Source organism: Halichoeres trimaculatus, unplaced genomic scaffold, assembly GCF_033239565.1.
Source record: "Halichoeres trimaculatus isolate MK-OKI-2021-1 unplaced genomic scaffold, fHalTri1.1 fHalTri1_scaffold_10, whole genome shotgun sequence".
NCBI classification, from domain to species: Eukaryota; Metazoa; Chordata; class Actinopteri; order Labriformes; family Labridae; genus Halichoeres; species Halichoeres trimaculatus.
The window spans coordinates 27,402,418-27,423,976 of record NW_027437187.1 but is presented as its reverse complement, the minus strand read 5'-3'; the positions used below and the strand labels follow the sequence as shown (position 1 = coordinate 27,423,976).

Sequence of the window (21,559 nt, the reverse complement as noted above, 5' to 3'; positions counted from 1 at the left end):
TATTTCACTATCTGTGCACACTGTACGGTGGGGTGATTTCATTCATTGAATAATTACTCTGACTACACCCATTTATTATATAGTCTATGCTGCAGACTCTTTTCTTTTTACGTCTAGTCTAGTTTGTTTATTTCCCATTATCTTTAAAAAACAGGATTTTTGATAAGTTAAAAAAAAAAAACAAGATCCCTAGCGATCAACTAAAATAAAGTTAGCTCAAGAAAACTGAATATAATATATATATAACAATTACCTTTTAGGGCTTCCATAGTAGTAAACGTAAAAGCGGTTCTTTTCTGAGATGTATTGGCCTGTGATTGAAAGGGGTCTCTTGTCCTAATTCCCATGTCTGTTAGATATAAGCTGATAAACCAAAGACCTTGCCCCCAACTGTGAAGGAAAAGCTCTCACAGGTCGCGTGAAATTTATTTTGCCTCTTTTCTCTGTCTTCTCTAGGGCCTATTCTGTGGCAGTCAGGAGATGTCTTGATTTAGAGAGATTAAAAAGCTGCTAATACTTGCACAAAGCATGCATATTAAAGAACAAACACATCGTGCATTATGGCTTACATAATGTTCCCCTTTTAAATCAACATGCTCATGATATTTAAACTTCATTTGTTGTCCTTACCTAAATATTTGGTTAGGCGTTTCCTCCCTCTGCAAAAACAGAAACACAGAGAAAAAAAAATAAAAGAAACACAACAACAGCATTTTCAAGGTCATGCTATTAATAGACTCCTGTGTTCACACATTGCCAAACACAAGCATCCTTCACAATGACTGGATGTATTGCAGGTTACCACCACTAGATGGCGCCAGCAATGAGCTGAATCTTGAGAGTCTGTTAAGCTGGAGTAAATTATTCATAAATGATGCGCTCTCAGCTCTATACTGAGGAGAGGCACATCATCGGCCTGCAGAGTGAGGCTGCTTATTGACCTGGATAATCTGATGCAGAGTTTTTCAGCTTTGAAACTGTCCAAACATCTTTCATCTCATCTCTGCTATCTCTAATCTGTTATTTGAAGGTCACTGTTGCTGTAAAAACTACTCACACCTCCTCTGAGAACTACACCATGGAGGAGCATCATAAGGATACGAAAATGAGTATACTTCCTTTTTCATCCTTATTCTTTCTTCCACCTTCTACTGAAAGGGTTATTGGTCATCCATGCTTGTCTGGTTTCATTACAAACTACAGGACAAGGACATACAAATCCCATTTCCCCCCAAGGAAACATGCCTGAACCTGGACCCTTTAACAGTGAACCCCTGTGTAGGCAGTAAAGAAATAATACATAGGGATGGACTGTCCTGGTTTGGAAAGTGGAGATTTAAAATCAGGGGGAATCTCATATCTTTGTACAGTCAGAGCAGAGTGGGGAGGAAAACTCAAATCGGGGACAAAAAAGCAGTTGTGTGCCCTTACTTGGCTTAAACTGACATAAATATTAAAGGAGCTGTGAGGACTATCCATTTGGCGTTGATTGCAGTGACACCTTTGGCTGGAATCTGTCGTGTTTTTCCAGGATAAAGACTCCGTTTCCCATGAGCACCATCACCCACTGTCATAAGGACGTGACTCTTGCCAAGACGTGCATTTGTTCTGGAAGAAAATGGAGATCGGATCGTCTTTTTTTTTTTAACACTACTTTTCTTTGTTCAAGACAACCGAGGGTAACATGTCTATTCGCACTTACGCAGGGCTATTGTTTGAAACGTGACAACAAGCAAACTTTGTAAAGTCAGTATGTATCTTAGTTTAGTGTACAGGAAGTGAGCAGACTATCTGTTTGGTTTGAAGACTCAAAAAACAAGTCTGTTTAGTGTTACTCACAGCCGGTGCTCTAAGATGTGTCTGTAACTTGTAAACTTTATTGATAGACTCTCAAGTTTGAACAGACCACTGCAGTTAAACTGCTGCATGTGGGTTGAAATGAACATTATGACAAACATACATAAAAGTGGGACTATTTCAAGATCACTTATAAAGTCCTCACAGTGCCTTTAAGATCAGTCCATTATCATTAATTTGAAGTTCCTGCAAATACTGCTCATTTTATGTGGCTGATATTATTTGTATCTCTCTACATTCCCATCCCATCCCACTGTTTTACATTAGTCTGGTTTTGCTTGACATTTCTGCCTGTTTAAGGAAGTTTTTCTTTGCAACTGTAACTTGCTAAATGCTGCCTGAATCCCAGACAGTAAGATGGGTCTGGATGTTATCCTGTCTTGATGTTGGGTATTTGTTAAGAATATGAACACAGAGTGCATAGTCTAAACCTGCACTTTGTCAAATGTGTCTCACCTCATATCTTAAGACCCCTTTCCACCAAGCAGTTCGTCATGGTGCGGCACACGTTTTGTAGCATTTTCCCTGACTAATCCCAGGACTGAACTGTACCGTCCAACTTTTTGGGACCCCTCCATTTGGGTGCTAGACATACCGATCCGACCCCCAGAAGGTGGAACTACAACACTGCAGTCCATTGACTGGTCAAAATATTCGTCAAACCCAGCACACAGTCTTCTCTGAAACAAGGCTTGATTGTGCTTTGTAACAAAAAGCCGCAAGCCACAAAGAAGACGGATTGCTGGATGTCTTCCATACTGTGTCACATTTTTCTTCTTCATTGGGTAGACTGTGTCGCCTTGCTATGGCATCACATTATTGCGAAACTGACGCGGCGATTGGCATCTGGCTAACATGCCGTCTACAAGAGGGGGCCCGGTTTATTGTGGAAACACAAACAGGATCAGGCTTTACCAAGAGGTAACACCCGGTTCAATAAAATTACGCCTATGTGGAAGTGCTAAAAAATGTGTTCATTGAGAATCTGCTTGAGGCTGGCTGCAGAAAGACCAGAAATCACATGCACACTAAGCCAAAAAATAGACTTTTGTGGCATTAAAAAACAAATTTACAGCCTGGTTCAAAAAACGACTTGGGTCTGAATTGCTAACTCCACTACTGGCACACACTGAACATTGGATTGTCTGATTATCTAATCCAGGGGTGGCCAACCAGTTAGGCACCAAGAGCCACAAAAATTAATGTAGTACTACAAAGAGCCACAAAAAAGTGGTCCTACAAACACAATTCCTCTCACACAAACAAATTGACATAAAATGAAAATCTATACATTTCCAATTTTCAAAGGGAGGTTTATTGTGTTTGTAAGTGTGTTTAAATTTGTACTTGGAGCCCTGTGAAAGGCAAATTTCTGTTTTTACTGCAGAAGAGAAAGTTCTATCTATCTATCTATCTATCTATCTATCTATCTATCTATCTATCTATCTATCTATCTATCTATCTATCTATCTATCTATCTATCTATCTATCTATCTATCTATCTATCTATCTATCTACTGGCACATAAGCGACTGAGAGGAGCACATGTAGAGAAAAGAAACTGAAACTTAAGTATCACTAACGTATCAATCTCATCATCCAAGTATTAATCAATACTGATCCCAACGTTGGCATCAATTTATCAGTTTTGTGAGTGGATTAAAGAGCTGCACAAAACAAAAGGCAAAAAGGCACATGCAGCTTATGAGCCACAGGTTGGCCACCCCTGATCTAATCGGAGACTCAGCTCAGCTCATGTGACTGACAGGTGCCTTATACCTCTTAGAAAGGAAGCTCAAAGCCTGCGCCATATCCACAGGGTGCATCCATGGGTTGATCCAACCCGCACCCAACTGTATTGATACAAACCAGACTGCTTGGTGGAAACAGGGCTTTAGTGTCACTTTTGTACTTGTCAATTTTGCAGCAGTTTGTCCAAATTAAACTATCATAAAGACTTAAAGGTTATATTCTGAAGAAACAAAACTTGAGGTTAGTACCTCTTCCACAAAGATTTCTATCTTACATGCATTTATTTAAACACGTGTTATAAAGTAAAACAGATGGGGCTTATTAGATGTAAAATGAGTGCACATGCTGCTCACTGATGTTAGTTGATAACTACATGAAACTCACAAGCTGTCCTTCTGGTTGTGTTCAAATTTTATTTGAAGCGTCCTAAATTTAGTTTTCTTTTTTTTCCAGGCCAGCATCAAAAGCTTGTTACATCAGCAACTTTGGCTTTAGGCACACTCAATGTGATCCTTTTATGAATTCAACTCATTTAATGTGTTTGCCAGACCAGAGAGTGTTTTATCGCTACTTTAATGAGTGTACACTTTCTAATTTTAGGCCAGTGCAAAGTCGTGATAAAGGAGAAGGCTACACCCACAGCAAGCTGTGAGGAGTCTCATTTCCTTTAGGCTCATGGTCTTGTGGTTCTCAGTAGCAAAAATGTGTTAAGACGACAACTTTAGAGCAATTTGTTCATCATTGAAAGGCCAAATAAAGAGAAGAGCTACATCATGCTATGATTATTAGGGATTGTGAGTAAGATCATCAGCTGTTCTGGATTATGACGGAGCCTAAAGAAATAATTTAAATTCCTCTTTGCTTCTCTGACCTTAGTCATGGCCTCCATTAAAGTGAGCAACAGAGGAATGAAATTCCCAAAGGGGATTAACCAAATTTCACATCTTTATCAGACTAGATGGCACATTCTCACCCTTGCTCTCAGCCAGCAGCTCCTCTGTCATGAGTCCATCCTGCCGATTCCCCAGCACGAAAGCCAGGAAGGAGAGGATGAGAGCGTCCAGGATGCCCATAATCGCCAAGATGTAGGCCCAGCGCACTGAGCACGCTCCCAGGCTGTACTTGTCAGTCTGCTCCCCGCACATCCGCCGCACCTCTTCGCTGTCCCATCCATCCGGGTAGATCATGCAGCCCAGCACCAGACACACACCTGGTGACAGGAAACAGTCAGGACTTGATATTTAGAAGGAATGTGGATTACTGTGTTTGTTGTATTCATTTTAAACAAGTTGCTTATAGGTGGGGAAAGTGTCTAGACTCAACGACTGCCAAAGGGTGAGCAGTAACTGCAGTGAAGGACCTCGACAGCAGCCAGAGCCAAATGCAGCTGCAGCAGCAAAGCTGTAACAGCGCTATTGATATTGAACCTCCCTGAAATGAGCCTTTTATTTCCTACCATTCACATAGTTTGCTTGTTTTATTACAGAAATTAAACCCTCCTCTCTTTTTCAGATTTTAAACAGTTCTAATGTCATTCCCAGCTCCTGCCCAAAGGGAAAAATTGCTCTCATCTTCATTTTTGATCTCTCTCATCTTTACTTGAAAAGGAATTCTTCTCTGAGGTGACGCTGCGGCAGAAAAGCAAAAGAAGAACCAAAGCTCATTTTTCTCCCTCTTTGGATATTAACTAAGCACTCCTCATTCTCAGCTTTTGCTCAAGGGGGAAAAATCTCTCTCATCTTTAATTTGGATGAAGTTCTGCTCTGAGCTGCTGCTGTAGCATAGCAGTAGTAGACCTGGGAAAAAAGAAGCTGACTGCACATTTATTCAGAGAGCATCGCGCATCAATAATACAACATTCCTCCCACTTCTTTATCCCTGAAACACTTGCTTTCCTCCCTGAAAGCTGTTTGTTTGTCTCATGAGTTAGATTAATGAAATCTGCGTGTTCATGATCATGAATTCTGCTTTTTTTTAATGAAAGGTATCAAATCTACATAACTGTAGGTGTTGCAGTCTTATCTGCATCTTTTCCAAAGTCTGAGTACAGTATCCTCCTCTTCTTCAATGCATGCCCAGGCTGCCCACTCATACGCATTAAAACATGCTGCAGTTTGCTTCACTACAGTGCTGCAGTGTGTGGAAGTGCTGGAAGATATCAGGAGGATGAGAAGGGAGGTTTCAGTGAGAGGTTTCAGTGAGTGAGAGGAAGATTACAGAGTAATATCTGCAGCAGACAAACTGCATACCTCACAAAGCAGGCTGCCTCCACCTCATGGCTCTTACTGTCATCACAAATTCATGTGCACACAGAGGTTGAAAGAGCAAGGACTCAGGTGCTTATTCAGACTGATGGAGGAGTTCTGGAGTGAACTGTGTTGCAGACATTTCAGAGTGATTTGGCAAAGAAAATATGCCTTTGAACTGCTTCAAAGCTGTGAGAGCTAACATCAAGTTAATCAGTGTTAGAGACGCCTACGCTTGATGCTTTTATGAATGAATCCAACTTGTACCTTTTGCCTCTGAATGAAGCCCACGCTCCTTTTTTCACTCAAGCAGGACCCTGACAGGTTGTGATGCAGCTTCACAGGATCTAAAGTCACTCAGCCCACAGAGCTTTTAAAACAGCAGAGCAGCACAGTCTGTCTAACGTCTTCCAGTGGATGATTCAGCTCCTGAGTGAGCGTCACTGAGGGCTTGACAAACATTATGATGAGTGAGAGGGTAGACTGTGAACAGGTCCACTTCTACCTGAATCACTATCTGTCTCTCCATCTCCGCTAACAGCTCTCTAAGTGCTGACAGATGCAGTGTTTGACTGTGGCTGATTCTGCTGTGTTGGTCAATCAAAACACACTTCAACCTTTGCTGCTGAGTGGCTGCAGAAGAAAAGAAAAGGTCCTAGATTTACCTCGATGTTCTCATAAATATGGTCTACCTGTATATACAGACAATGGATGGCATACCTGCTCCCTAAAAGTGAAGCCAAAACCTTTGGGCACAACTAGCAGCTGTGTAGAGTTTCTCAATGTTGACATTTGGAACACTGGTTGACCTTTAAAATGAGAACATGTTTTTTAAATGTTTTTAAAAATGTTCTTGTAGTTTAATGTTATTTGGCCTATTTCATCCCAAGTGTTCCTTCTTTATATCTACTCTTCTTCTAAGTTTTTTTTACTTATTTGATGCAAAACATAAGGGAAACCAAGAGAGGCAGCTCTGATATAGCTTAACATGACACAACATAGTTTTTTAATGAAACTTCGCACAAATGTTCATAAAGTAACCATATTAGGCAAAGAAAGAGTTAGTAATATGAGGTAAAGTAACGCAACATCACATAACAAAATTTTATGTTAAGTGACATAAGGTTAATAAATGTAATGTGATGTAATGTTAATGTAAAATGACCAAGTATAGCATGATTTATAACATAATGGAATGTATTGTAAATTGATGTGACATAACATACCATGATGTTATTTAACGTTATGTGACGTAAATAAATGTGACGCTCACTAATGCAATGTAATTTGACAGAGTAACCCGATGCAATGTAATGAGGTGTAAAGTAACACAAAGTAATGTGAAGTGGCACAATGTAACTAGCTGAATTTAGTAAGATGTATTATAACGTGTCGTAATGTAACGTGATGTAAAGTAATGTTTTGTTATGTAATCCGATGGTGTTATGAGATGTAAAGTAACCTGATGTGATGTAAAGCAGTGCTCCCCAACCCCCGGGCCACAGCCCAGTACCGATATGTGGGTCAATTGGTGGCGGGCCACTCATTAAAATGATACTCATGTTACATCATTTCAGAAGAAAAGGTAGAGGTGAGTGCTGCACTGGGTCAAAACATGTGATACAAAGGTTAGATCGGGTGCTCTTTAAGGATTCAAGGACGGGAGAGCTTTAGAAAATAGCATGCGATCCGAGGCACTCCGATAAAATAAAAACCTGGACATGTCTACGCGTTTTGACACATTCGAGTCTGTCCCCTCCCCTCAAAGATCTTGGAATTACTTCAATAGCCATGATTTTGAGAGAATTTGGATTGGTATGTCCTGCAGAACTGTAGTCAGTGGCACAGCACTCAAACGTCTGTTACAACGTGAAACCTTTTGGATTTACACTTTAAAAGCCACTTCCTTCCCAGGTCTCAATGAGGGAATAGTTTTTTCTCCTTTTTTATAATGTATTGTGTCTATCAGTGTTTGGTGCAGACTTTTAATCTCTGTGCAGCCAGGCATGTTTTACTTTTTACTCGCATGTTTTGTCTTAATATGTCTTTTCTGATGTCATGTGACAGCATCCCGTGTCACAATCACATGACACAATCCCTAGGCATTTTAATACCTGTTCCGTGTTGCTTATCATGTCCTGATGAAAACTTGGATGAGCCAAAACACGTAAACATGTCCCTGATGCAATAAAGCATTTTATTTCATCGGAGTGCCTCGGATCCCATGCTGTTTTCTAAAGCTCTTCCATTATTTCTGTTTGATTTATTATCTTAGTTTGAACTATGTTTTTTATTTTTGAAAAATAACCGGATTGTCTGTGTCATACCCGTCTATGACTGATGCCAAACCACCAAACTAGCAAAATGGACAACAAACAAACATCTTTGAAAAGTTTCTTAAAGCAGGGTACCGCTGATGTAAAGTGACATAATGTAACAAGCAGAATTTAATGAGACTTAATATAATGTGACATAATGTAACCAGGCATAGTATATCTGCTTTATTTGTATTCAGCAGAAGCCTTCAACACTTGAACAGCCAATTCCCACTGCGCAGACTCTCACTCCATAAACTTCTTAGCTTTAAGTGTTGGCGCTTTTAGAGAGTTCAGCTTCACTGTTTTGCAAAGATGGAGGTAGAGACATGTCACACATCTATACGTCCAGGACTTCAGACCTTGTTAAGCCTGATTTCAAAACAGTGACTGTATAAAAACATTGGATTAAGCCTCAGGTTTCCAGTGAGAGGCTGGAGTGAGAGTTTTTGAAAAATATGACTGAATAGGCTACATAAAAACTAATGAGAGAAAAAATATAAATTTGGGTTCATAGTTTTCTACTCTGTTTAATCTCCACGGGTACTTTCCGGGAATATTGGCTGCTTTAGATTCTCACTGCTCCTGGATGTTTGCCATTACAGGCTAGCTGAACATGTTCCTTTCTGTACGCTGCTGATAACATTAACAGAGCGATGAGAATGAACACGAACAGCAATGATCCTGGACCACGCAGATAAGCGATAAGCTCACTAAAAAGCAGTGTAAAGCAGAGAGGAGTCACAGATACAAGTGATATTTCTCTGTGGGCTCATCACTTCTGAATTCAGTAACACATTCTCACTCCATTGACATTCGATCAGTGTTTACTGTAAATAATTTCTCGTCATTCGGAGATAATAGGGAAATTAAATAGAGTCAAACAATCAAAAATAACTTCTACTGAACATGACAGAAAGACTGATTTTAGCGTCAGGATGTTGAAAGCTGCAGCACATCCTGACCTGTGCTGAGAAGCTGAACTCATCAGTCAGCTGTCATGTTTTCTGGTGACCTGAGGGTGAAGCTGTTCATGCATCCGCTGGGTTTTCCTGCGTTTGGGAAATGGGCAATCATATCCGCGCTGGCCTGAATACCGCTCTCACTTTGGAAACAGAAAGAACGGTTCTGCTTGGATTCCATGCGTGTCGAAGGGGTTTATGTAACAGCTCTCACTTCACAGAGGGAGTGGCACCAAGGACCAAACAACATCTTCCACACATTACTCTTCCCTCTCCCTCGTGATGCTTTTACTACAAAGGTAACAAAAGCTTTTCCAGATCCTTCTGGGTGTCTCCTGCACGTCTCTGGCTCGATTCAGCGGCATCATGAATATTAAATTCAGACTCAGGAGGAGGGAGAGAGAAACTGAGAGTGCGGGAAAGACGAATGAAAGAAGTGTACACCGACAAAAGCTGATACTATCAGGGGAAGGGAGACCAAAAGAGAACAAGAGATACACGTGCAGTAAAATATCTGTCACAGTCACAAGTGAAACATCTCCCCTAAAGCCTGCCGCTGCAGATCCACATCTCTGAGGAATGTGTTGGCGAGGATTGTACCAACAGAGGGTGCCACATATGCCTCTTCCTTTCCCAGAAACAGCTTGTGGTTTGAGGAGGAGCACATGTCCCCTCCATGCACAGTAAGCCTGGTGACAACTAATCCATAACCACAAAACAACGCAATTCAGCAGGCCCATCACTGCATCCTGTTACATAATGAGGAGCTTAGTTCAAATTCACAGGGTACAGTCTGTGTGTGTGCCTCATAGCAAAGCAAAAATGGGATCACAAAGTTTCACATGCTTTAAAATATTATTATAAACATATAGAAGAGTGAAAGATAAATTTCACACTAACGAAAATGCTTGACACAAAATGTAAAGACATAAAATGTTTCTAAAATACTAGACTGAGAAACTTTTCAAAGCAGAATCAGCTGGCCTACATCACATTTCGTTATCTCCATTGATGATGCGCCATAAATAATAATGAATCATCGGTTTAATTCCACACAATAGAGTTTTATAAGGCCTAATCACTATCTTTAAGGAAAATCAGCTGACAACGTTATTTCTTTACATTCTTCTGTTTAAGGAGGTTTGGACTTTTAGCAAAATCCCACTTTAAGCTGCTTTCCTCTGACTACAGCTGCACTCATGTGAAAGTGTAAGTGCATGTATTTAAATGTTTGAGTGACGTATCTCAGAGCTAGAGAAGAAAGCTTTCAACTCTTTCAATATCATCTCTCTTCAACCGCTCTTCACAAAGAGAAGTTATCAAGGCTACAAAGTCAAGTGAAACAAAAGTGAGGTTGAGTTTGCTCCTCCAACGTGCACACTGCATTTGAAGGTAACGTGATGTACGACTGCTCCACCGATCTGTTCTGCAGTGTGCTGTACCAGGCTTTGTTGGTTTTCAGTTTTGGAAAGCAGAAGTAAAAAAGTGGCAACACAGATAAAAACAAAACCACCAGACGTTGGCATGGCCTTGAGATTAGCTTACACTCCCGATGAGGTTAGCGCTTGAGCGGTCAGCCTGTGTTCAAATCCAGCCTGCAGCCTCTTTTCTCTGTCCTATCATCTCTGAGTTAAGGCAGAAAGGCCTCCAGAAATAACCTTAAACAGTGGCATGCACAGACATTTTGAAGGGCAGGGGCAAAAAGAAAGAAAAAAAGGCACAAACCGCGCACTCTCGCCACTGAAGAGGGCACTAAAGCCCCGTTTCCACCGAGCAGTCTGGTTAAGATCAGTATGGTTTGATATGGGTTGGCTTGATTAAGCCTGGTGTGTTAGCCGGATGCTGGCAGCCACATCAGTTAAATAACAGCGTGACGCCACAGCAGCGCAACACAGGGTACCCTGCTGATAAATCCAACAAAGAAGAAAAACGCAAAACAAAGAGCAAATATGGGGAAACACCCAGGAATTTGTCTTCTCTGTGATTGGCATGTGGCTCTTTGTTATTAAGCACTATCAAGCTTTGTTTCAAAGAAGGCTGTGTGCTGCTTGGAGAAATACAGCTGCTGTCACATGGTAAGTGACGGATCTTTCGACCAATCAACGGTCTGCAGTGTTGAAGCTCCACCTTATGAGAACAGATTGGTTTGGCACCCCAACAGAAGGATCCCAAAAAGAGGGACGGCTCATCTTGGCTATTTGAGGATTTGTCCCAGGATTAGTCAGTGGTCACGCAGTAAAATGCATGCTGTTCCAAGAGGAACCAAACTGAAAGGCTTGGTAGAAATGGGGTTTAGGTTCTGCATGTTTTCAAGAGCACTTAAACGCGCCTTTTTGGCCCCGAAGAGGGTACATAAGTGTGTTTTGCCAACCAGGAAAGCACTTAAGCTCACATTTTGGCTCCTAAAAGGGCACTGTTTTGACTTTACAGTTAAACCACTTCTGAAGCATCCAGTTACAGTTTGATAAAAATGTAAAAGTATTTACGTCGAACTAGGGATGCACCGATACTGATCGGTGGTGTCCGTGTATTGGTGCCCCTCAAAGCTGGATCGGTGTCGGGAAGAGATCCTTGTTGCTGATCCAGGCAAACAGCTCTGTTTTGTTTCTTTTGTTTTTTTTTTAACCAACGTTCTTTGCTACTTGATTTGAAATGTTGCCTCTGATGCACTTGCTTTGTTTTTTGCTGCATAACCAGCCAACAGGGTATAAAAGTTCACATTTGAAAAGAACTTGTGTACATTCTAAAGCTTTTTTTTCTGGTAAACATTTAAATATTTTTTAGTCCCAAATACTTGCTTTTTGCCTTTTACCCGAAACATGACCAGTCTTATCCCACAATAGGGCATGCAGGTAATTATTCAACACTGGTATCGTATCGGTATCGGTAAAGGTAGATACCAAAGCTCAGGTATCGGTATCACTATCTGTATCTGAACCACAAAAGTTGGATTGGTGCATCCCTACATAGAATGTAATAATTTTCTCAGATATTAACATTAACCTGTGAGATAGGTATCGCTAACAGCTTGAAATGACAAGATTCACTAGTATCACTTTGGAATTATTGCAAATTTAACAGGCCATCAGACACAAACAGGAAAAAAATTTAATAGTAAGTAAGTAAAGAAAAAAGGTCACTGTAGGTTATAAACAGAAAATTGTGATATTATTAAACATTTCTAACATAAAACACCTGTTCAGAGAAAGCTGCCGAATGCTGAATGTGCTGAATGTGTGAGTCTAAGGTAAAGTGTTACAGAAAGATCCAATTTTCTGTAAGCTGGCTCCACCAGCTCACACTGCATTGGAGCGAAACCTCCTGCTGCAGTCTGAACCGCTGTGCTCTGCTTGCTGCTTACAGAAATAGCAGCACACCTGACAGAATGCAGCTGTCAGTTGGAGCTGAGACGGAATATCAACTGACGGCATTATTCGACCCTTTCAGCTTTGCCCTTCTCCCCGTCTCTCTCCCGCTGTCTCCTGAGAGGAGGGACAGACAGGTTCTGAGGTACAGACAGAGGAGAGGAGGTGAGAGACAGAGCCTGCGTAGGGTGTTGTTGTCCTGCGTGTGGCCGCCAGCAAGTACCCAGCACCACACTAACGTCATGAGCTCTGTCTACCATATGCTAGAGCCTCTGGGCGGAGCTATTCTCAGCGTTTACGTGTTCCTTTTTTCACACACACACACACACACACACACACACACACACACACACACACACACACACACACACACACACACGCACACACACGCACACACACGCACACACACCTCTCTGCTCTCTATCTCTGCAAACACTAGGATTATAGGAGTGGAAAACTGGACTGAGAAACGCTTGTTGGCTGACTGAGGTTTATGTAAGAGGCAGTAGGTGGGGCAGATTCTGGGGCAGACATGCAGATGGTACAGGATACTGCGATGGCAGAAGATTTGGCAGAAGCAAAAAGGCCCGTTTCCCCAAAGAGACAACTTAATCCCATCATACAGAAAAAATCCCATTCCCAAATATAATCCCTTTGTGTCACTGGTGTAAACTGCAGGTGATTGCAGGTCCAATGTGTCCTCAAAGCAGCAGCTTGATTGGATTTGTGCATCTATTGTGCAGACCAAGCGAGTTAATCACACAAACCGAGCTCTGCGTTTAAAGGACTACGGCCCTTTTCATGTCCTGCTGTGTTTTCAGTGTGTCAGCATGGCGCTGATTGAAGTGGGTGGCATGTGGAAACACACCATGCTTTGTATTTCCTGCTCTTTCATCACTTTCACATCTGCAGCACATCCAAGCTGCCATGAAAAAGGATCCACATTCTAACTGCAGCGTCTTTTATGCACCCCATTTTCTCCTCTCCTCATTTAAACAGCTTTAACAAGCTGAATTATGAATACACACATCCCACACTGCTCCATCTCACTCTCACCCAGCACACATGCACCAACATGGTGAACATGCGCCTCTTTGTGTAAAAATATGCACAGTGGCTTAAGCACTGCACATCATTTGTCACTTCTCATTGTGACACATCTTGGTGCTGATGAATAAGAGAGTGTGTTCGCGGAGTTGTCAGCCTTTTTGTGATGAGCTCACTGCAAGCAAAGTGGCATTTGAGGTGAAAACTGAAAACCAGCTTTGAAGAAGAATTCAGCACACATGCTGTGAGTGTTCCTCCTTATGGGACTTCCTATGAATATGCAGAGCTAAGTTTGCTTTAATGTAACAGCTTATGATCCACTCCCACAGGGAAACAGTGACCTGAGTGTGGGCAGAGTCTGTGTCTTACAGGTTGTAACACAGGAGCAGAGAGATAAAAGGAGACAGTAACATTATTACTAACATCCAAATAAAACACAACACCAGCCTGTGATTGTCCTTCATTGGTGAGTAATGTGATCTACTGCCCCCCGAAGACACGCTCCGTCTCTGATGTTCGTCGTCCACGTTGCTGTTCTCAGCGTATAAAGCTCCAGGCAGAGTGAGACTGTTGCCAGTGCTGAGCCACCGTGTGACAGCCTGGCTGGGTGCTCAGATGACTCACATCGCTGAGGCTTGAGATGAGCAGGCACATCTAAACGCCACAGTGCTGGAAAGAGAGGTGGGAGCAGCTGTAGCCAAAAGTTTCAAGGACCAAATGCTGCTGCAGATTTTTACAGTTTGACAGCTTACAAAGTGCAGCGCTTTATTCGGGAGTCCTAAAAAAAGACACTGGATGTTGGGTTCTCTGCGGGCACTTTAATGCACTGATAACTAAGAGTTTCCAAAAACAGTGCTTGCTCACAGGCATGCGTCATAGTGATTCAGTGTTTGTGAATTAAACAGCCTGAAACATACAAAATCACCCAGTGAAGTACTCGTCACTGGATGAAACCACTTGAAGTCTTAACTTGGTTGTAAAAAACATGTATTTTCGAAGCTGTTATGGAACATTTAAACGTGATCCTCCAGTATTTTTCAGTGTTCAATTTTTCTTCAGTATTTCTGAACTGGAACTACTAACATTAGAATATCTCTGTCAATATATATATTTTATAAGCTGAATTATTATTATTATTAATTTTTTTTTTTTTTTTTTTTTTTTTGGGGGGGGGGGGGGGGGGGGGGTATATTTCAAGTCTAAAGAGTTTAAACACTTCAGAAATGAAACAAGTATTCAATTCAAATTTTTTTTGTATATTAAATATGTAGGAAAATATTTTTAAAAATTACCCAACCAATCTGAAAAAAGATGTTTATTTATATATGTATATATATATATATATATATATATATATATATATATGTATATATATATATATATATATATATATATATATATATATATATATAATATATATATATATATATATATATGTATATATATATATATATATATATATGTATGTATATATATATATATATATATATATATATATATATATATATAAATATATATAAGTATATATATAAGTATATATATATATATATATATATATATATATATATATATATATATATATATATATATATATATATATATATATATTATATATATATATATAAATATATATATTTATAGATGCCAATGGAAAAGGAAAAATTGACATCTAGTTTCTTAAAAAAAACTTTTTGTATTTTTTTTTATTTCTACAAGTAATCCAGGCTTTACTTTTGACTTGTTCTCACTTCATATAAAACATTTTTTGTACTTGCCAAGTGAATTTATCTTAAAGAAGTCTTTTGAGACCCTTTTTTTCTAAAAAAAAAAAAAAGAGAAAAAAGGAAAAAAAAAAGAAAGAAATAAAGCAAAATAATGTGCTTAGTTTTGACTTTCAGTAATGCACCAACCAGCAGGATTCAGTCCATGTGATAAACAGTGAGATACGCTGCCATCATGACGTCCCTGGGACCAGATGAAGATTTATTTTATCTCTTTATTTTATCTCTTTATATCTCAGATGAATAACTGCACGTAAGCTTAACTAAAGCTAGTTCAAAAATGTGAAATCATTGTGGATTCCCAACTTCAGGTGAGTTTTTGGCACCCCAGATACAAAGTCTATAGTCCTTATTGAAGCGATTGCTGGTTTCATTCCCAGCTTTGTCTATTGCTGCAGGTCGTCCCTCTCTCTACATTTCCTGCGTCTCTACAGTTGCCAAATCTGTAAAAGGGGAAAGTGGCCTCAACCTCAAATAACTTACAAAAATAAAAATAGAAGTTGAGACTTTCTGCCTGAATCTGACCTCCATTCATCTAACAGACATAAATAAGTTGTTTCTTTTGTACTTTTGACGGCTGACTGAGCATGTGTTGCAATTTTAGTCAATAAAAATCTGAATCGAGGCGCTATTTCAGAAAACCTATGACATACTCAATGCAAGTAACTCATAAGGAAAGACATTTTTTTTTTACCCTTCTTAAAAGATATGCCATTTATAGTAAGACCTTTGATTGACACATCACCAAACGTCTTATTCTCACTTAATTAGAAGAGGGAAAACCAGAATGTGGTTGCATTAAAGTATACTTTCTGACCAAGTCTTTTTGTGTGATGACAAACTTATATGAATGAAGAATATGTCAGAATGTTAGATAAACTAAATGTTGACCATAGTTTGTCCCACTTTTAGATCTGCTGTAGGCAGAATCTTAAGCGTACTTGGTCTGCACCCTTTGAAACTTAACTCCAAACTCACTGAGAGGTTCCAGAATAATCTAAGTTAGTAAATAGGTCGGGTGATGCCAGGCTAGTATTTTCCAGGATTGCACATGATTATCTGCCACAATCCAAAAGGATTTCAGTTCCTAATTTGAGACAGTGAAAGTCTGAACTCTTTCATCTTGCTCTGCTACCAAGGGAGCCTGTCATCATGGTTTGATCCTCAACTCTGCATGCTCCACTCTCTGCAGGCTTCCAAGTTATTCTGGTGCTCAGTCATTTGCATTTTGCAGTGGTATCTGTGGGCTCACAGTGGAAATTCAGTCTTACTGTCTGGCACCAGAAATCTATGCAGACCTTTTTAATACATGGAGGCTCCTCTTATACTTCCAATCACTTACTTCTGGTGATGGCACGGTTCCTGCTCCACCTACAGTGAGCTGTATGCAGTCAAATAATCAGGGTGAAAAATGAGACTAATCATCAAATCTTCCTCATTGCCAGTCCAGGCTTAATGAAGTTGGGACATTCATGCTGGACAACTATCAGGAAAATTAATACTTCTTACTGGCTTCAGAGATGAGCAAAAAGAGGGCCAAAGGAAGGCCGAAGACCATGACAACGATATGCCATAATTACACTCAGATAAATGGGGCAATTAAAAGTGAATGATCAGTAAAGAGGAACTAAATGAAGTGTAAAAATGAGTCAACACTTGAGCCTGATTCATGGTCAGCCTGTAGTGTTGGAAGAGAGCAAAGACAGATGGTTATAAATGCTGGGGCAGTGTTAAATTTATTCTGATGTGTCAGTGCATGTGGCTGAGAGAGAAAAATAATGAGACATATAAAAGGAGTTTGAGTTGCACATTTTTTTACAGCTTAGACAGGAGAGCCAGACAGCACACTGGACACAAGTTTTAATCTGTTTTCCAAAAAATGTTTCCAAAGTGTCAGAGATTCACGGGAAAGTAGAGCAAGAGAAACTTTTAAAACCGATTCCAACCATCTCCCTTGGAAAATGAGGAACACGCATCTCGAGATGAGCTGTCCACAGTCCAAATCTATTTCTGCTTCAGTTGCTGGCAAAACTTGGTGATTGCTCGAGGGGAAGCAGGAAGCTTCCAGGCATCCTCTGTCTCCCGCACCGTCAACATCTTCGGCAATTTTCTGCACAATGAGCGCGTAACGCCCGCAGCTTACCTACCAATTCAATCTCAGGGATCTAAACCAGCAAGAAATTGCTGGTTTAGACTATTCATCTCTGTGCCAGGAGAATGAGTCATGAAAAAAGATTCAACCATTTTGTTATGCTGCAGATAATGTTCCCACTTCTGCATGTCACGTACGGTAGTGTCCCAGTGAGCTGCAGGGAGCATCCTGACTCTTCGCACAACAGGGAATAAAACTCAACTTAGAGCTTGAAAAATCATTTTGACATAACTTTCAGAAAGAGTCTGATGTATAAATCAAAGACTTAAAACTAAAAAAAAAAAAAAAAAAAAAAAAAAAAAAAAAAATCTGTAACAGCAGACAACTAAAGAATGAAACATCTCCACACTAACACTTACAATCCAGTTCAGTCACTTTAATAAATAGATAAATCTGTGATCCTTTTCATGGCTTTTATCAAACAGTGACTTCAAAGTTGAGAATACTTTACAGATTAAACCTTTAAAAATTATGAAATTCTTAATCTACTAATGTGTAACCTGGCTGCAATCACTCCCAAAAAAATAAACCTGCGAAAGTATTGGCAGTATAGCTAGTAACATCAGCAGTAGCTTTTAACTCAGGGGTAGTTATGAATGATGAACACCAACCAAATCATCCCTAACCAAAAACCTTGAAAAGACCTTTTTCCACTCAAAATTGTTGAGTTTCCAAGCAGCTAAGCTGGTGTTAAGCTAACGTTAGCTTTACCAGTTAGGGCCAAGATACAGATGCATAACAGTCCCATTTTTGCAGGATGCCAGAGCTGTGATGTGCCAATTCCCCGTACGGCAGATCGGGACAGGAAGCCCTGCACGGAGACCACCCAAAAAACGCCTTGTGACTTTCAAAATAAAACAAATCGTGTCAAAACTGGATCGTATTTAGCTTGACTATAACAACAAACCGACACAGCCAGGCCAGGAGTTAAAAGATTTAAGGTTTTACGGCCCGACATGAATGAACAGACGATATCATTAGGGTGGGAATCCAGGGAACTCCTTGGTCTCATGACTCCAGCTGTATGGTGTCCGCGGCAGAGCTGAACCGAAGACACATCCAGCGTACTTTTGGTGTTAAACCCAACCAACAAACTGGTCTAAGAATATGAGGCAATGTGAAAGTGATAAAATCTGCAGTCCGTGGAGTGTCTGCTTGAGCTTGTCTCCGGCAGTACCAGACACCACATTCATACCAAGGCCAAAAAGGCCATTTTCACAACAGAAACAAATGTGTTTACAAACGGATACAAAAAATTACTTAAGTTTCTTTAATTCTCAGCAAAATGAATCCCAATCCCATTGATTTTTCAAACTACAGCACTAATATGTACTAACACTGAAATATAAATCAATATCTAAACCTTATTAAACCAGAGAGGGTTGCAGTAACTCAGCCCATAGGGACTTGGGTTAGCAACCGGAGGGATGCTGGTTCAAGTCCTGGCAAGGACCAATAGGGTGAATTGAGCTGAGAGGTGCAAACATAATTTCCTGAGCACTGTCAGAGTACTCTTATGTAAGGTACTATACTCCCCAACTGCTCAATGTTGTACGCCACTTTGGACAAAAGCACATCTGGAAAGTGAAATTGTAAATTGTGTTTTTAATACAAAAATGTGGTGACATTCAGTTTCAGTAGAGGTTATTTCTGTGGTGCAGTACATGTAATTTGGAGCTTTGAAATTAGAGTGGCACAGAACTCTGTGCTAAGGATTTGTGCTCAGTTCATGTATTTTCATGAAATCAGGCTAATCGATCCATCTCGGTATAAACATGCTACCGATATCTTTCTGTGTGACTGGACTAAAGTAAAAGCACATACGTTTTACTAAAGTAAAATGTGTCAGTATAAATCCACAAAAAATAAATAAACCAACCATTCAAATCAGTGAAACCCATATAAACTAGCAGATACTGTTAGCAAGCTAATTTTAGCTTTGTAAATTTGTTTGTGTAGCTAAATGGGGTAGCCTATTTCACCTCATATTATGTGTAGGTTCATACAAACAGTCCAATGAATTCTGTCCATCTAACTATGTCCCTGTCAATCTTTTTGTCCATTAATCCAGCCATTCCTCCAGCTAAAGCTAGCTTAGTCATCAATTTTCAGCTAGCTAACTTTGATAACATGGTTGGTGTTGTCATTTGGGAACAACTGCCCAGCTAAAATAGATACCATACAATTGTTTCATAAAATATTCATGTATCTTTTTATCTATCTTCGTCACTGAGAATGTTAAGCAAGTTTTTCTGGCTCTTTGTTATTAATATTACAATCTCATAATCTCCTTGGATTTAACTTTGAGTATCTTATCTCTGAAATCCCTTTTCTCTTAATTGTGCATTGTTTGGTCAAACTGTGTTTATTCAGATATTGTTCACGTTCTGAATCTTAATGTCCACACATGCAATCCTGTGAGACGCTTTCTGCCTCATTATTACACATTGATTAAAGTTGTTGTTGGAGCAGGCTGTGAACGCCTCAGGACATGCAGCAGCAGGGGCACAATGTGCTATAAAATCATCGTGTCAACACTCAAGTAATAAAAGCTTAACACAGGAGTGAAACACGTACCTCCATAATAAAAGGAGCACTCCAGGTTAAAGCTGGGGTGTGGATGCAGAGGTAGAAAGAGAGGAGAAGAGGGAGGAGTGCAGCGTAAACCGCAGTGAGCAGAGCAGGAGGGAGTCAGAGAGGAGTGGAGGGCTTATGTAACAGGTTTAGATGCAGCCGGTACCTCCACAGAGGATAAAGATCGGCAAGGGCAATGGGGATCAAAAGAGCCCTTTGAATTCTTGGTAAAAATACGGACTGGGCCACACGTCTGGGAATGATGACGGCAAACAGACACAGCTTAAACAGAAATCTTTCTCTTACTGAACACTTAGACCAAGAGTTTTCAGCTAGGACAGATGGAGACAGGCTGCAGCATAACACCAACCAATGATGTTACAGTTAAAACAACATTTTCCAGGAAAGTAGGAAAATTAATCTTTAATGAAAATAAAATACAAGATCTCATGAATTCTCCCTCCAAGCACCATTTTAAGTTTAACAGTGCTTCAGGGCAAAACTGACTTCAGAGCAAACTGGAACAGATTAAATTTTGTCTTTTCATATTTTCAAGTGATTTTCTAAACATATATTAAAGTTTCCAAGTGAAGCTAGAAACACTTCCTTCTAAAAACCTCCCACAGTTTGTCATTAAATGAAACTACTCAGCACACTGCAAATTATTAGACATGAGCCGAGATTTAAATTCTTACATTCAGATGTTAGACATATAACCTTGTTTTAAGTTCTTTTTTTAAGACTTGGTGTTTATCCTAAATTGAGCCTGAACGTGTCTTTATTCGTCATGTGGATTTTAAAATGCAGTGAATAAAACAAACAGTTAAAATAAGCTAAATTGGTTCCCTCACCGAAAGTCTCATCACTACAAAACTTGTTTCAAAATTCAGCGTTACCCTCACTTTGTTTGATTTCAGACTAAAACAAAATACTTGACTCGAAAGCTGATTTTAACCAGTTGAATGGATCAGACATGTCACAAGAATGTGGAGGTAGGGACGGGTACCTTTCACACTTAAAACGATACGGTACAGATGCCCAGAAATACGGTACTCAATGGTACTGAATGGTACCAATTTTTATCAATTTGTTGAACAATAAAATCCCTTTTTTTTAATTCAATATATTTAATCTTCAATATATAACCTTGCAATGCTGTGTTTATGTCCAGTGGGAAAATCACCTACAATTTCACTCTCTCACAGTCAAAAGGATGCAATAAAGTACCTAAACCTGGTACAGTTTGATTTTACATGAATCAGTACTCAATACTACAGATGGAGTTTGGTTGGTACCAGTAAAAGTACCTCGAAAACACTTTTTTGAGGAAGAAAAAAAGCAGGATCAACAATTTGATAATACTTCTGTATACTGGGTAAAAGTAGGCAGTGTGACTTCATATGACAAAAGCCTAAAATTCAATTTTCATACTGCGGGTCAATTCTACAACTACCACAACACACACAACTAGAAGAGCAAGTCACTTTTTTAATATTGTGGATTATCCT

The 21,559-nt window shown here is 39.8% G+C and overlaps 1 protein-coding gene across 2 annotated transcripts in view; it reads right to left on the bottom strand.

The window, feature by feature from the left end:
• LOC141796526 (LHFPL tetraspan subfamily member 3 protein-like) overlaps nt 1-21,559 on the bottom strand; it is a 34,516-nt gene that overhangs the window by 2,932 nt on the left and 10,025 nt on the right. The window contains exons 2-3 of one of the 2 annotated variants that reach the window (XM_074677701.1): nt 4,583-4,819; nt 631-659 (exon numbers count right to left, since the gene is read on the bottom strand). In XM_074677701.1, coding sequence (XP_074533802.1) covers nt 643-659; nt 4,583-4,819 — 254 coding nt within the window. In that variant the 3' untranslated portion in view covers nt 631-642. The other variant, XM_074677702.1, reaches the window with a different exon arrangement.